Source organism: Dipteris shenzhenensis, chromosome 6 (genome assembly GCF_047967505.1).
Source record: "Dipteris shenzhenensis isolate YYH24624 ecotype China chromosome 6, Dip_SZ_1.0, whole genome shotgun sequence".
NCBI lineage: Eukaryota > Viridiplantae > Streptophyta > Polypodiopsida > Gleicheniales > Dipteridaceae > Dipteris > Dipteris shenzhenensis.
Window position 1 is genome coordinate 41,933,899 of NC_141601.1, and position 16,658 is coordinate 41,950,556.

The 16,658-nt window shown below is 40.4% G+C and overlaps 1 protein-coding gene across 1 annotated transcript in view; it reads left to right on the top strand.

Moving 5' to 3' along the window:
* The first annotated feature begins 12,103 nt into the window (after positions 1-12,103).
* Positions 12,104-16,658, top strand: part of LOC147901190 (protein TRIGALACTOSYLDIACYLGLYCEROL 4, chloroplastic-like) — a 31,632-nt gene continuing 27,077 nt past the window's right edge. The window contains exon 1 of the mRNA XM_087375762.1: positions 12,104-12,651. Coding sequence (XP_087231888.1) covers positions 12,398-12,651 — 254 coding nt within the window. The 5' untranslated portion in view covers positions 12,104-12,397. The remainder of the gene's footprint in view (positions 12,652-16,658) is intronic.

Genomic DNA, 16,658 nt, shown 5'->3' on the forward strand with positions numbered 1-16,658 from the left:
TATGAGGATCTGCAAAAGAGGAAGGCTGGGACGGGTTGAGAAGACTATGCCTTTTTAGCACTCACTACTTCCCAACCCTCCAACAACACCATCTTAGAAAATCCTTCAACTAGTATAGAATGGAGAACCTCATAGATGTGTCTACCATGGTGGTACAAGGGAAGGGATTGTATGACGTTGCATGTTTTCCCAATTTGCCTGCACAATTGCCATCTAGTTAGTCCTGGTACAACGAGGCTCAGCTATAATGAGACAACAACTAGGTGATTAGTAATAGAAACTTGTGAGAGATCTTAGTGTGCATAGAGAAAATCAAAGCTTGCTCATCTTGACATGGTCCATTTGGAAGTTGTTAAACCACTCTATGTTTACCCTATGGAAAGCTAATCGGCTCAAGGGGATAAATCCTACATGGGACTATAAAATAATAATTTGCAAGGTGATAAATAACGTCTAATGATGACATATATCTTCATTATCTCATGCCACAATGATTTAGCATGCCATATTCCATCCAAATTTATTAGGCCATTTTAATCAAGACTTAATGGATAAATTATCAATATGAGGTGCAAACCTTAAAAGAGCAATAGTGTAATAGCTTTAAATAGACAACTAGAGGTGGTTATAAGGATGTATGTTGCAAAAGCACAATGCATACTATAAAGAACATGTCCTAAAGTACAACCACATAAATATTGGCAGCTCAAATCAAGTCAAAGGCCCATCTCAAGGGATCCTATGACTAAAAAATCTCTGAGTAACAACCTTGAGAGTAATATCAACGATGTCCTTGTATCAAATTTATTCTTTTATCAATGATTATATTCATGTTTGTGGTTTGGTTTACATCATTGATGACCTCGAGTAAGATTGCACTTCTCTAGGAGTTTAGGGACTACCTGGCATGGAAGTACATTGATATGAAGGGTGTACCATGAATAACTTAGATCACACCATCCTTATGGTGGAGAATGCCAAACCCATTTGCCAAAGGCCTTACCCCATGAATCCTAAATATGCTATGGTAGTTAAGGAAGAAATCCAGAAGCTAATTGATGGAGGATTGATCTACAAAATTGTACATGCACATTGGGTGTCACCTATAGTGATCATTTAATCAAGAACAATGTCAAAATTAGATTTTGCATAGATCTTAAGAAAGTAAACACTGCCACTCATTGCAATCACTATCCACTCCCATTCACAAAGCATGTTTTGGAAAGAGTGGCTAGAAAGGAAGCATATAGCTTCCTCGATGGATTTTGGGTTGCAAAATCAAGTGTTGATCACTGTTGAAGGTCAACATAAGACCACTTTTACCATTGAATGGGAAATATTTGCCTTTTGAGTGATATCCTTTGGCCTCTCTAATGCTCCAGCCAAGTTTCAATGATTATTGAGCATAGCATTTAAGAAGTATCTAAGGACTTCTTGGAAGTTTTCCTTGATGACTTCTATGTTCGTTCATAGTGGGATGAGCATCTGCAATACCTTAGGTTGGCCTTTGCAACATGACCTTACAAAATATTACTTAACCCACTCAAATGCCAATTCTAGGTGAAACATGGTGTGATTTTGGGATGTGTCCAAGAACAGAATTTAACCAACTGCAAAAAGATCAAGCTAATTTTGGAGCTACCACCTCCCATGAATCCCAAGGGCATACAATGTTTTATAATGACATATGGGTGATGCCAAGGAGATTTATTCTCTTTTATGCCAACATTTCTCGCCCTTTGTATAATCTTTTGGTGGTGTTCATCTGGACCGAACAATTTTAGATAGCCTTTGATACTCTTGAGCTCACATTGACTGGGTGTAGCCAGGTGAGTATAACTTGGACTACTTGATTTATTTTGCAATTTGCCAACTAAATGATGCAAAAATAAACTATACGACCACAGAAAGGGAAGGCCTTGCCATGGTTTATAATGTTAAGAAGTTTGGCATTACTTATTAGCCAACGAGCTTGTAATTTTTTAGTCAAAGGCCCATCTCAAGGGATCCTATGACTAAAAAATCTCTGAGTAACAACCTTGAGAGTAATATCAACGATGTCCTTGTATCAAATTTATTCTTTTATCAATGATTATATTCATGTTTGTGGTTTGGTTTACATCATTGATGACCTCGAGTAAGATTGCACTTCTCTAGGAGTTTAGGGACTACCTGGCATGGAAGTACATTGATATGAAGGGTGTACCACGAATAACTTAGATCATACCATCCTTATGGTGGAGAATGCCAAACCCATTTGCCAAAGGCCTTACCCCATGAATCCTAAATATGCTATGGTAGTTAAGGAAGAAATCCAGAAGCTAATTGATGGAGGATTGATCTACAAAATTGTACATGCACATTGGGTGTCACCTATAGTGATCATTTAATCAAGAACAATGTCAAAATTAGATTTTGCATAGATCTTAAGAAAGTAAACACTGCCACTCATTGCAATCACTATCCACTCCCATTCACAAAGCATGTTTTGGAAAGAGTGGCTAGAAAGGAAGCATATAGCTTCCTCGATGGATTTTGGGTTGCAAAACCAAGTGTTGATCACTGTTGAAGGTCAACATAAGACCACTTTTACCATTGAATGGGAAATATTTGCCTTTTGAGTGATATCCTTTGGCCTCTCTAATGCTCCAGCCAAGTTTCAATGATTATTGAGCATAGCATTTAAGAAGTATCTAAGGACTTCTTGGAAGTTTTCCTTGATGACTTCTATGTTCGTTCATAGTGGGATGAGCATCTGCAATACCTTAGGTTGGCCTTTGCAACATGACCTTACAAAATATTACTTAACCCACTCAAATGCCAATTCTAGGTGAAACATGGTGTGATTTTGGGATGTGTCCAAGAACAGAATTTAACCAACTGCAAAAAGATCAAGCTAATTTTGGAGCTACCGCCTCCCATGAATCCCAAGGGCATACAATGTTTTATAATGACATATGGGTGATGCCAAGGAGATTTATTCTCTTTTATGCCAACATTTCTCGCCCTTTGTATAATCTTTTGGTGGTGTTCATCTGGACCGAACAATTTTAGATAGCCTTTGATACTCTTAAGCTCACATTGACTGGGTGTAGCCAGGCGAGTATAACTTGGACTACTTGATTTATTTTGCAATTTGCCAACTAAATGATGCAAAAATAAACTATACGACCACAGAAAGGGAAGGCCTTGCCATGGTTTATAATGTTAAGAAGTTTGGCATTACTTATTAGCCAACGAGCTTGTAATTTTTGTAGACCATCATATGCTTCTCTATTTAGTGAATAAGCCATGCATGATCGGGAGAATCACGCGATGGATGTTAATTCTATTTGAGTTTGATTTTTCTGTCATGGTTCATAAAGGTAAAACCCATGTCTGGCTGACCATAAGTCAAGAACTACCAATGGCAAACCATAAACTGGTGTTGATGATAATCTTCTAGATTTCCATGCCCCCTTGTTTCTTATAGATTTAATACAAGAATGTGTAGAAGAGATTGGTCACTTCTTGCAAATGTATTTTTCTAAGATAGACCTTTAAACAAGGATGGAGCATGAAAATTAATCAAGGATGTAGCCCCATACTAGCTAATTTCCAGGTAGCTTTATCAAATGGGAAATGATGGAATCACACAATAGTGTGTGCATGAAAATGAATTCTTGGATATCCTTGAAGAAGCACATTCCAGCACAGTAGGCAGTCACTTTGCCACCAAAATTATGGTGCAAAAAGTGCTACAAGTATGCGTATGGTGGCCTAAGGAACTAGATAGATACCACCTCGAAGTGTAATTCCCCTTGTCCTTAATGCTGACTTGTTTCTCAAGCACATCTTAAGGCAGTTGAGTTTACATACCCTTTTGGAGATGCAGCTGAATTTGTCAAACATTGCAATCCTTGCCAAAGAGCCACTATACTGTAGCAGAGGGATAGAATGCCTCGAATGGCATGCTCACCAATCAACCCTTTGAAAAGCGGTCATTGATTTTATTAGCTCGATCTACCAAGAGCACACAAGCATGGTATATTATTGTCCCGACTGATTACTTCTCCAAGTGAGCGAGTGCTAATGCCACAAGAAATGTAGATTCTAGAAATATGGCTCGATTCTTGTATGAAAAATGTTATACCACAATTTGAATATCCCTTGGACATTCTTGGTCTCATTTCATCAATGAAGCAATCACGATCGTGATGAGTGATCCACGAGAAATATAAGTCTTATTAATGCCAAGCTGAGAGCATAAATAAAACTCTATCAAACACTATGAGCCGCATGATGGAGGCCAACAAAAATGATTGGGAACATATACGTATAGCCACTCTATGGGCTTACTACATTGCACATAAAGTTGCCACCGACTGCACACCTTTTAGCCTTGCATTTGGTTTGGAGGCTGTGATGCCCATGGAATTCTTGGTGCTAAGATTAAGAGTTGTGCTAAGGGAGAGACTTACCATTGAGCGATTGATTAAACTTTAAAAGCTTGATAAAACCAGACTTAGGTCCACCTACAATATGAAGGTCCAAAAACCATGGCATAAGTGGTGGTTTGATCGTAACTTAAGGAACAACGAACTAAACAAAGGAGATCTTGCACTATTGTACAGCATAAGGAATACCAAATGGAATTTGAAATATAAGGGCATGGGTTCCTATTGGGTTATGGAAATCACTCCACAAGGGTCATGTCATATTGCTACCTTAGATGGGGTAGAAATGGATGGGTATATAAACAATAGTAAGCTTAAATAGTATTATGGAACACTCACTCTATAGGACCTCCACACTGTTCATTATGAAAAAAGAAAAAAGAAAGAGCTTACATTACTACAAAGACAAGCCCAAGAAGAAGCCAAAGTTAGAAATTCTAAGCTTTGGCAAAAAACATCTATGCATCTATGGCCATTTATAAAGCAACCTTGAAGGATATGAATACCTTTAAAGATTTAACAATCTATTCGGCTAGGTTTCTTTTGTGTTTGCAGGTTCAAAAATAGAACTTGGTAACATCCAATGCAATGGTTGATCCAGGTGCTAGCCATAACTTTATCACATACGAGGTATGGGAAAACTACAACACGTAACCTCTTAACCCCACCTCCATAAGAATTAGAGCTATTAATGGTTACAACCTAACCACTTTGGGTTATATCACACTCCAATACTCAGTAAATAACCATTTAGTTGAGACTCCATTCTTTGTGATGCCTACTGAAAAAATTGAACAACAAGTTGTTTTGGGACGAGTATGGTGTGGAATGTTAACTTCTAAATTGGTTGGCCAAAGAGGATAGCCACACTCAAAAACATGGATCAAACCTCAGTAGAATCTCTTGGCAAAAGGAACACAGAATAACTTCCCTTGCAATCAACTGTGGCTACTACTTGGACTCAGCGACCTAGCCCTCCACACTGACACATCATAGATGAAGATGACAACAGCATAGAAAGGTGTGGGTTAGAAAGGATCTTCTTCAACTCCAGTACTACTTTAAAGGATAGAACCAATCCAATTATGGATCCTACAAACTTCACTTCATCAATAACCCTCTCCTCTAGGCATGCAAGTTTGAACCGATTGAGCTCCTTACAAAAGACAAGAATCGCCATGAGAAGGTGGTGACAATGAGGGTGCCCAAATTATTATTGTAATCACAAGGATATTATGAAGGAAATACTCAAATATGGGTACCAAAGCCTCACCAAGGTGACACTTGACCACCTCCTGCCATAAAAAATGAGTGTCCACCTACACAACTACAATGGTATGAGTGGAAACTAAGAAGGACTGAGCATGCACCATCTACAACTACAGATATGCTAGCAATAGTCACACAAGAGTCTATTGCAGCTCTTGTAACGAATAGGGCTACGCTAGTTCAAAAGTCATCAACCCCAAAGGTTTCTTTTCAAAATATTGTGACACAAATCGTCAAAAGATACGCTAGCAATAGTCACACAAGAATCTATTGCAACTCTTGCAAGGAATGGGGCTACGCTAGTTCAAAAGTCCTCAACCCCAATGGTTTCTTCCCAAAAGATTGTGATAAAAATCATCCCAAGTTCAATCCTTTTACGCAACATCTCGTCTACTTCTATAGTGATAGCACCACAAGAACCTACTGCTGGATCTACAAAAGAACATACTAAACAAAGTATGGCTACACAACTTATCACACTGTCATTCCTTTAGTGTGATGTTTTGTCCACTTCCATTGTAGTAGGAGAACCTATTCCTAAAAATGGAGTAGAACCATAAGAACATATTGCATTGGAAGGAACCCAAGCTATCATGGAAATGTTGTTGCCATTAGAAAGGAATTCCTCGCTAACAGAGGTTCTCATCAATGTCTGGACAACTCTTCTTCCTAATCATTTTTGAACTATGATGTGGATCGAATTCGCAGACATTCAACCCTTGCTTTTCTGGTAGGGAGGGGTTCAGTCAGGCCCACATTTCCTTAGAAGTACTTACATTTGGAGAATTGGGAATATTTCCAAAATCCCTTCCTTGCCTTTCCATATTCTTTCCATATTTGATAACACAGCAGAGATGAGTTTATGATAGATTATAATGGCTTTGGATATGAACATTTTCAATATTTCTTTCCTACTCATTTAAGGAATATGGTATATATTTTTACATGAGAGCTTCTCAATACTTCAAATATGGGATTGCTAAAGCTAAGGGGAATTCTTCTGAATCCCTTAAATTACCATACTCCTTAAAAGGAGCATGGTAGGGAAGGATTTTGAAAGTTTCTAGAGTGTTTCACTATTTGTTCATATATAGATGACGTTCTCTAAAATGAGGGTTATAATGATAAATAAGTAAGAATATGGCTCCATAAATGAGAAATCAAGAAATAATGGTATATTCCTTTGATAAACATACTAGCATGGTTGGTGTCAAAAAATATCGCTTGGACTTTTTTGCTCGTGGGTGTTTGCTCTGAAGCTCCACACATCCGTGTTAGGGGTTTGTCGGATGGTACAAACTCTGGTAAGGGCTTATTACCCTTCCTACTATAAAATCTACAAGGTAAAAGACATTTCTTAACTTCTTCTGTATCAATCCTCTTGACTCATCTTGTTGTCGCCAAAATAGATCTATGTATTCCATTCTCTATAAATGTTCTTGCCCTTTTAGATATTTGACAAGAGATTCATTTGATGTTGATTATCAACATATTCTTATTTGACATAGGTATTTTCGCATCATACTTCTAGCATGAGAAATTAAGACTTGCAAGCCTTTCATTTCATCTATGTTAAGTGCTTTACTTTTTTTAAGAATAAATCTAGCCTTTCATTTCATCTATGTCAAGTGCTTTATATTTTTCAAAATGTAGTTTGTTTAAATAGTGTAATTGTTTCTTATAAAGCAGATGGATAACTTCATATATCATCTCCACCTAATGAGTAATACTTACATTGCATCACTCCTAAACTCGTGCATCACTAGAGTGTTGTGATGCATGCTAAACCAAAAGTAATATGGATTTGTGTGAACCTATTAGTGCATCATCTCCTTCTTTGAAATGTGGCTTTATGAATGTCCTTTGATCTACGATCCTCTTCAAGATAACCACTTGTGATTCTTTCTTTTGAGAGCCATTTCCCAAGTGAAGCTACCATATCCTCCATATTCATAGACTTCAACTCTCGAGATATAACACTAAATATTTGATCTATGTCCTCATTTATGTGGCCAACAAGAATAAAATGCATATCCACTTCTTCAAATATTCTCAAAGCAACCAACATAGAGCACAAACCAAATAGGTATCAATCCTTGTTTTCTCTCCACAATAATTATTAGCTTGTATTCACAAGATGTGAGTTAAGTATCCACAAGCATTTTTTACTTTTTGTATTGCCTTTATGATGGACGTTGTCGTATTCATGCCAATTATCAATCCATACATCGAAAAAGAGATACTGTGTACTAATACTCCACACAAGTGACTTTTTAGTCCACATTTACTGTCCAATGGAGGTGGGGTGCATGTGTACCTTGGCGAAGTAGTGATATTTTGATTTATTCCATCAATGATAATACACATGGACTTATTCATGTTTCATATAGTTTCCTCAGGCTCTAATAAGCATACAATTGAGTAGGCACACGATGTAAATGGATTGCCCACCATTTGATATAACTTCCTCGAAGTTGCATTTGCTATGGTCAATAGCAATTTTTAAATCACCAAAACCCTGATATTTTGACATCCATTGCTTTGATAGTGTTTTCACATTGCAAAATTGTCCACATCGAATTTTATAAAAAGTAAAACTTGAAATTTTTATTCTTCTTTGTCTTGTCAAGTTTTGTTAATAGTCTCTAGCACAACCTTCTTTGTCATTCCCAAAGTAAGATAATGGTGGCACACTTCACTTCCACCTAGCATTGTTTATTGAAAACGAGGTGCATTGTCTTCAAAGATTTCATTTAAAGCTACGGATGCATTCACAATGCTTCTTTGTCCTTTTAACTTGCATACATTTTCATGATATAAAATCATTGATGTGCACTTGAACCCAAGGGATGTAAGAGGCAAAAACCCACAAAGGTAATGTCTATTATTTGGTGGAGTTCGTTGATTTACTATACTTATAGATAGTAGAGGTTGTCTGCTAGAAGTTATTAAGTGGTGAATGCTTCTTAGGAAGAAGAACAAGTAGGGGAACCTGGAAGAGATGGTCAACCAAGTAGTGAAGGTTGAAGCGGTTATTGTTTTTAGTGCATTCATATGAAGAGTTAGTGGACCTTGAATATAAAGTGGACAAGGAAGAAGCATGCGATGTAGGCAAAATGATGGACCATGAAGTGCATGAATTCTTGGGATAGCTAACAAAGGATTTATGCATGAAGAAGCATGTAAAATCAATGGCCCTAGAAAGTCAAAGGTAAAAAGGTAAAGTCAATGGCCCTAAAAAGCACAATTGAACCTAAAGCCTACCACCAAAATTTCAAGTTCTCCTATGGCTTATTAGAGGATGATGCCATTGTCAAGGGACTTGATACAAACAAATTTAAGGCAATGGATAGTGATTGTTGGGAGGACTCATGTGTGTTCTTCTTTGATGAACTATAGGGTCATGAATGTCAGGGATTGTTGACCTTATACGAGTTGTGATGCAAGGTTTGGTGGCACAACAAAAAAGAGCAACATTTGTCTTGTTTATCATAAAAGCACAATGGGATACATTGTTTGTTAATTTGGCATTTAAATTCAGGAGAGTGATTGGAAAGGTGTTGCATGGTGTGGTGTTTTTCCATGAGCATAATTATGTAGGTGGCATTGGCATTCAGTTCTTGCAAACCATGATGGTTGCATTTGTGCATAGGGGCAATGGTTCTCCATTCGAAGTTTCACAAAATACTCTTGGGCTCTTTTTCCAAGAGAAAGAAGCATCAAAGGTGGAATCCTCTTCTTCGGATTATCAAAAGGCAAAGCATCCTTCATTGATAAAAGACATGGTAGAAGCATACTGGATGAAAGGCTCAAATGTGGAGTTGTTTTGAATGGGTTTAGCTATAGAGGTCCTACTACGGAAGGGTATTGATGTGATTATCTATGATACTCCACATTGGGTTGAGTATGTTTGATGCATACTTTAGCTACATACCTAAATTGAATGACAAGGAGGAAGCAAGCTTAGAGTATACAACATGGACTCGAGCAAAAAAGTCATGGAGAACTCAGCATCTAATGATTTTGAGGATGGTAGCTCTATGTGTGGTGAATCCGAGGATGGTAATTCTACATTAGAGGGCACATATTTGGAACAACACACAAAGAGGCAAATGAATAAAAGGCCATTGAGGTTCCAATTGTCATAAGGGAAGGTGGCACCAAGAAAGCAACTAAAAGTGTTGCTATCAAAGGCAAAGGAAAGTCAATGGAGGTTCAAATCCAGTGCATCAAACCTCAAAGGGAGCTCTTTTTCAAGGGAGTAGAAAGTCTAAAAGAAATGAAACCAGATGTAGTACCAGCCAGTGAACCTGCAACACAAACTTTGATGATTGGATCACATGCCATTGGAAGCTAAGAAGACGATGCTGAGAAAAATCAATCGATTGCTAGAGAAGAAGAGAATATAAAATAGAGGGGCTTTCGTTTAGGTAAAGTTGATTTTGGAATAAGAAGTCCTTTAATTTTCTCCCAAGGATGTGTATGAATATTGTTGAATGGTTTGTTTTAATATTTAGTGGTGTATATTAACACCAAGGTAGGTTATATCAATTTGGGAGTTCATATATATGGGACCCAAACCCAAAAACAAACAATAAATAACATATTCAAACCTTAGAACATGATTAGGAGATATGGAGCTAGTATCTGAATCTCACTCATTTGACTCTCATCACCAAATCTCATATTTTTGGGTTCCAAACATGAAACTAGCACATTGGATCCAAAAACTCAGAATGGTTTAAGAAGAGCATTTGGAACCTACCTATTTGGAATGCAAACTTGGAACGTAGCATAGGTTGTGTCTAGATTTTGAGACAAATAGTAGAAACAATCCCGCATAGTCATTCTAAAGAAAGTTCATACACATTCATAGTACAAGACAGCAGGAAAGCAAGACTACATGATCCTTCCATTGGTAAATTCTTTCATTATAAAACAAAACTTACACACGCCAAAGTACAAGGGAGCAAGTGTGTGTATGTGTGTACACACACACACATGCATGCATGCACACACCTTTTTGTGCGATGAAAAAACACACACACACACACACACACACACACACACAAAATGCATTAATGAATGCATGTTGTATGTATCTCAAAATGCAGATATAGGCATGTGCACCATTCCGATGCCCCTTGTCATGCTCTTGGACTCTAATAAGGCTGTGATATAAACACCTAATGTTGAATTGTTGGGAAGATTGCACTAAATGAGATGGCGGAGAGATGTTTAAAAATTATCTTCAATGACTTGCAATTAGTGAGATAAGGTAGACTCCATGTGGGTGGATATACTTGACAAAGGCAATGTAGAAAAAAGAATATTGAAGAAATATTGGGTGATCTAATTGAAAGTATGCATGGAGTATATAGGAACTCGGGAGACGATGAGAAAAGCCACCTTTGCTTCTATTCCCTTTCTAAGCAACTTTTGTCCATTAATATAGGTACTAAGAGTGGTAGGAGTACCGGTTGGCACATCTAGGCAACAACTGTGGTTGTGGTTAATGGGCCATTGGTGCTTGGCATGTTAGGGATATAACGTGTTGCATTCATGGGGTCACACACGTGCTCTTTTAATTTTGATAGAGAAAATAACTTTATATTTATTCTTGAAGAAAACCCAACCAATCGAGCACACACACATGCTCTTGGTTGACACATCCGAGGCGAGAATGGTGCTTGGGGGGGCCTAGGGCTTGTTTCCACATGGGCAAAAATGTGTGCACCCTGGTGCCCATTTGTGTGCCATTAAGTATGGGTGGTGTTTGGACTTTGAGTTACAGTTTGAATCCATAATTTTTCATTCAAGGTGCACCATAATGGGACAAAGCCGCCAACGATCGAACCAGCTTCTGCCACGAACTGCCAGTACCTTGGAACTGCTAGTACCTTGTGTCATCCCTATTAGCACGATGCTAGTCCCTCTCGCATGTGCTTGGATGGCGGGTGCTAATCCCGCCATCCCAATGCCAGTGCATCTAGGGCTGGGAGTCGTAGTTGTGCTTGAGGTTGGATGTCAGGTCATCGTGAGGTGGTGACTAAGAGGCTATTTCCACATATAGGGATGTGATTACCTAAGGGCCTGTTTCCCCGCAGCTAAGATGCGAGCATTTGGGTGCGGGTGTTCGCACTTCTTTGGTTCTCACGAACCTAATGGCTCTGGGTGTGATGGCCATTGCAGCACTTGGGTGTGAGATGGAGTCCATGGAATTTTGTTGCATCTATTTCGCCACCCAGGTGCGCAGCTCATTGATAGTGATGGCCAGCCAATCGTGAACTCTGGTATTTCTGCTGCCTGCTTCTGCCTCCACTCTTGTCATTTTCTCCTACCAATCAAGCTTTAATTGCCTCTCCAAACTTCTGCGTGTGGCCTGAATGCCAGGCGCCAGTTCTACCACCCCCTTCCCACCGGTGTTAGAACTCCCATCGCACCTCATGATCGTGGAAACAGGCCCTAGGGTAGCTCGCATGTGAGAACTAGGTGCTGGAACGAGGCCATCGGGGGCACCGGTGCCGATCTCTGCAATAAGAGGGCAAGTCACACATGCAAGGACACTTGATAAGGGTGGCACGTGCAAGCCATACGCGTCAAGCGTGTGAAGCTTCAGCAGCTCTGTGGCAGTTGATGCTTTGAAACAGGGTACTGAGTGAAGGTAGGGTTTCTTCTCGCAGAGCTCAGCTATGGCGTCTATCAAGCCCGTCGCCAACTCTCACTTCTGGAACCAGCAAATCGAGTCCCCAAGAGCATTGGAAGGACTCGTTCATACCCTTCCCCGTGACCCTCCTCCTCTCGACATCCTCCGCAGTAGTAGGCTCTTTCGATGTCAGCAGCTTCTCCTCCTCCAACGCCTCTTTTCTTTCCCTTTTATTCCCTCCTACTCCGATGGCCGTCTCTCTTTGGATCGCGTTATTGCCTGCTCCGGTGGTCTCAAGTGGTACGTCCGTTTTCTTCCACAGTAGCGGGTTCCTTTAGGATGTTTGATGCAAGATCTTTGTGTGTGCGCTTTCATCCCTTCTGGGAACCTTATCGGACTGAAATGCGCATTTCGAGACAGCATTGCAACTGTTCTATAGGTGGAAGAACGACATTCTTGAAATGATGGTCCCACAAGTTTGTGTAAACTATGGCTTTGCCATAGGATGGTATTGGTGAGCTGAACCAGTTCGGCCAATCTGAACTTGGGCTCTTTTGGACTAAATGATCTTGAATGACGTGATGTCTGAGTCCGGAGTGCATTTATTCTCACAATTGCTCGGTGAAACTTGAGGTCTGACATGCTATTCAAGCTGACCAAAGATAGTCGTTCTATGGGTTCATTTGAATAGATCCCATCTGAACGAGAGCTTACAAACTGCCACTCTTCACACGTTAATACGTACCACTGTCCCAGAGAGAGGAAAAAGTCCCCGCACAATGACAATACCATCTGCTTCACACGCGGATTGATGACTGCAGAAAGAAGGATATGCAAGCCTGAGCATAACGAGTGACACATGTAGGGAAATAGGGGATTTGTTGAGGAATAGAGGGGCTACCATGTGGGCAGGATGCAGCCCTACATGGACCCTTATGGAATATTCCTGATCTAGTTTTGGATCCACCCTTGAGACCAGTGCGACAGCCATGTCATGGTGGCTGTCTCTTGAGTCATAGCAACCACGTTAAGGCTCCTGTGCCCCCCCTATATAGGCGCCCTTGAGGGGACATATGAGCTTGCGGTGCAACAGATCGGCATATTATCCCAGTCTGCTTTGCAAAGAGTGTGATTGGCAGCAGCAGGGTAAGTAAGCACCAGCAGCAAACAGAGAGCCTTTGGTGTAGAGCTCAACATGGGGGCACAGCTGAAGAGTTGCTAAGAAGATTGTCTTGGGGCTCCTTCCTAAGCTACTAAAGACATTATTTGGAGGCACACGGCAGAAGGAGAGAGCAGGATATTGGGCTACACTTGTGGCCTCAGATCTAACAATAGTGGATCAGCATTCTGGTGTGAACGTGGTGTAGGATGTTAGTCATCGTCTGTATTCATCTTTGGTTATGTTTACGGACATGTCTTTTTTCTATGTCCATATTCAGAGCTGAGTGTTGAGTTTCTTCATACAATGTACGGAGTAATATTAGGAAGTGTTTCATGTGCCTAGTAATCTTTATGCTTCCTTGTGCATAGTAGGTTTGGCCTAGCTAGAAAGCAAATCCCATTCACTGCTAATCTCTTAGATTCAGGTAGGTCACATGCGGTATAAGAACCAAGGTGATGACGATTGGATTGAAGTCCTAGAAGATCTACTAGAGAGTCAGTCTAGTGAGATTATGACAATTGTTTGTATCAATTTAGACAGATGCAAGGTTCAACACCCTGCCTTGTGGTCTAGCTCAGTTATACCAAAGTTTAGTGAGGTTGCAAAGTATGGGTCCGATTTACCAGTATTGAAAGTGAAGATTTGGAGTCATCTTGGGGTGAGGGGAATTTGGGATGTAGTGGAAGAAGTAGAGCTTAGGCCTGCAAATATAGGCATTTGATGCGTAGTTTCTAGGAAACACTGTTTCAGGGGTTAATCTTAGTGAAACACCGTTTCAGGGGAAGAGCAAAACAAGAATGCAGTTTCTGTGGGGAGAGCAAAATAGGAACACTGTTTCTGTGGGGAAACGGTGTGGGCCCCACTGCTTTGCACACAAAAAGAAAATTGTCGTGTGTTTCTATATCGATGCCCCGTTTTTGCTCTCTCCTGCCTCAGTGCCTCCATGAAACTTGTCGCCCAGCTTCGCCCAGCCTTGCTTCGTCACTTTCAGCATTGCTTGGTTCTCCAATGTAAACCCTAAAAAGTCCTTACTGACATGGCGTTTCCCCATTTCAGCCCTGTTGAAAAATCCCAAAACGTTTCAGTTTTCCCGATCCATGTTTCTGTCTCTATTTGTGTTTCCCCTAACTATGATTCGATGGGGAAGGTTATAGTATTGGCACATCCAGAGAAGGTGAGGGAATGGAAGCTGAAGGATGTAGTTCAGTCTCCATGATTACGGGGACATATGTGGGCTTTGGTGATTCCCCATTTCAGTTGAGAGAAACTTTGCATGAGGCATGGGATATTTTGAAGGATCTCGATGAGACCAATAATGTATGATGGATCAGCATGCTCTAGAGTCAATAGTTCAACATAATGATGGAGTAAGGGAGAAACTAGTCTTGGTGGCTGCCCTAAGCATCCTCGAGACAAGACGTGTTGACAGCAAGGTGACTGTGCGGATGTTGGACCTTGAGCATTGGGATATAGACTAAGAATGAAGGTGTTGGCGTTGAAGGTGATGAAGATCATGGTGTGCCTGTTAAGTGGAGACTTTAGGATTAGTTAAACCAAGTTTCAGAACCATAGGAAAAGGAGGGCCCTCTAGAGTGTGTGTGGCTAGCTACAATGGCAAGTACAGTAGTTAGGCATTCTTATTGTTCCTTTTAAGGAATTCAATCAATTGCTTTGGAGGGTATGGTTGACCTAGACTTCAATAGCAAACATGGAGATTAAAGACCCACCAAACCGCTATAGGGGCAGCTTCAATGCGGAGGCACACGACTCCTCCTTCTTGGTGATTGTAAGAGGTGGCATCGGGGAATTTATGAAGGTTGCAAAGCTAACAAGGTGAGTTGTTAAAGAGACTACTTCAGTAAGATCCAATTGTAAGACGCTGGAGATTCACTTAGCGGACTCAATCAAAGACTTTGTGTTGTCAAAGATTGAGACCTTCAGGTGGAGGAAAGTATGACTGGTATGTTGGAAGACTTAGGGTCCGAGATGATTGCTCACAAGGAGCAGATAGTTGATTATGGAGCTAGAATTTTTGGATGGAGCCTTGGTGGAAAGGATCCTTGTGGACCAGCCAATAGGTACATGGGAAGATTTAGGGTCCGATATGACTGCTCACAGGAGCAGTGTTCCTGAGGCAGCCGATTCCAAAGTCAGTTTTTGGATGGAGCATTGGTGGAGGTTTTTATTTGGACCAGCCACTATGATCTCTGTAAGTAGGGATCAACTTGAAGATTTAGGAAGGTATTAGTCAAATGGTCGCCCTCCTTAGGAGGGGGACATCATGACAAGTCCTAGCCTTTGGTACCATGTCAGAACATGTAGTGGAAAGTTGAATTGCCCACAAGATCACACGCCAGAACTCTAGATCCTACTTTAGATGTGCACACATACATGTAAATGTAAACCATGCTCATATCTGGAATAGCATGATATGACAACCAATGCTTGAATAAGAATATCCAAGAGAGGACCCAAAATGTATTACGAAATGGTGCGCTCACAAACCACACTACGTGGTCAGCAGGGTGTTGCCCTCTAATGCTGGATTTGTGGACACAACAATGTTTCTGCTGCCTGCTGCGTGCCTCTGTTGAGGATTTCAATGGCTATGGGAGGAGCCCAAAGCTGCTAGTTCCCTTCCTGCCTCTGTATGTTCCACTCTCTCAATGAGCCCTACACACACGCGTATAGGTCTACTGCTGCTGCTGGTGCCTCTGCTGCACGTTGCAAGTACATTTGTTGACCTTCTCTAGTGTCTGGGAACCACTTCGGATGGCTGGAGTGGAAGGCTGATTATTGCCTTGTGTAGAATAACGGCAACAGGAAGGAATGGCAGGAAAACAAAACAGCAGCGGAGTCAAACCGAACGTACAGTGTGTTGCAGTGTAAACTGAAAACGAAATAGAACCTGGGACTAGGGCACGACTGATAATCCTAAAATCCTAAGATGTCCTATTAGTCATACGTTGACTAAGTGGACTAAATGTCCCATAGTCGCAACAAAACTTGTTTCTTTGGGAAAGAAACATTTTGAAACGTTTTGCACGGTTCGAAATGTTTCTTTCACAAAGAAACGTTTGCAGATAAGATTTTAGGGGTTTTTCAAAGCGTTGGGAATTGTTTGCTGAATGATAAATCTGATGGC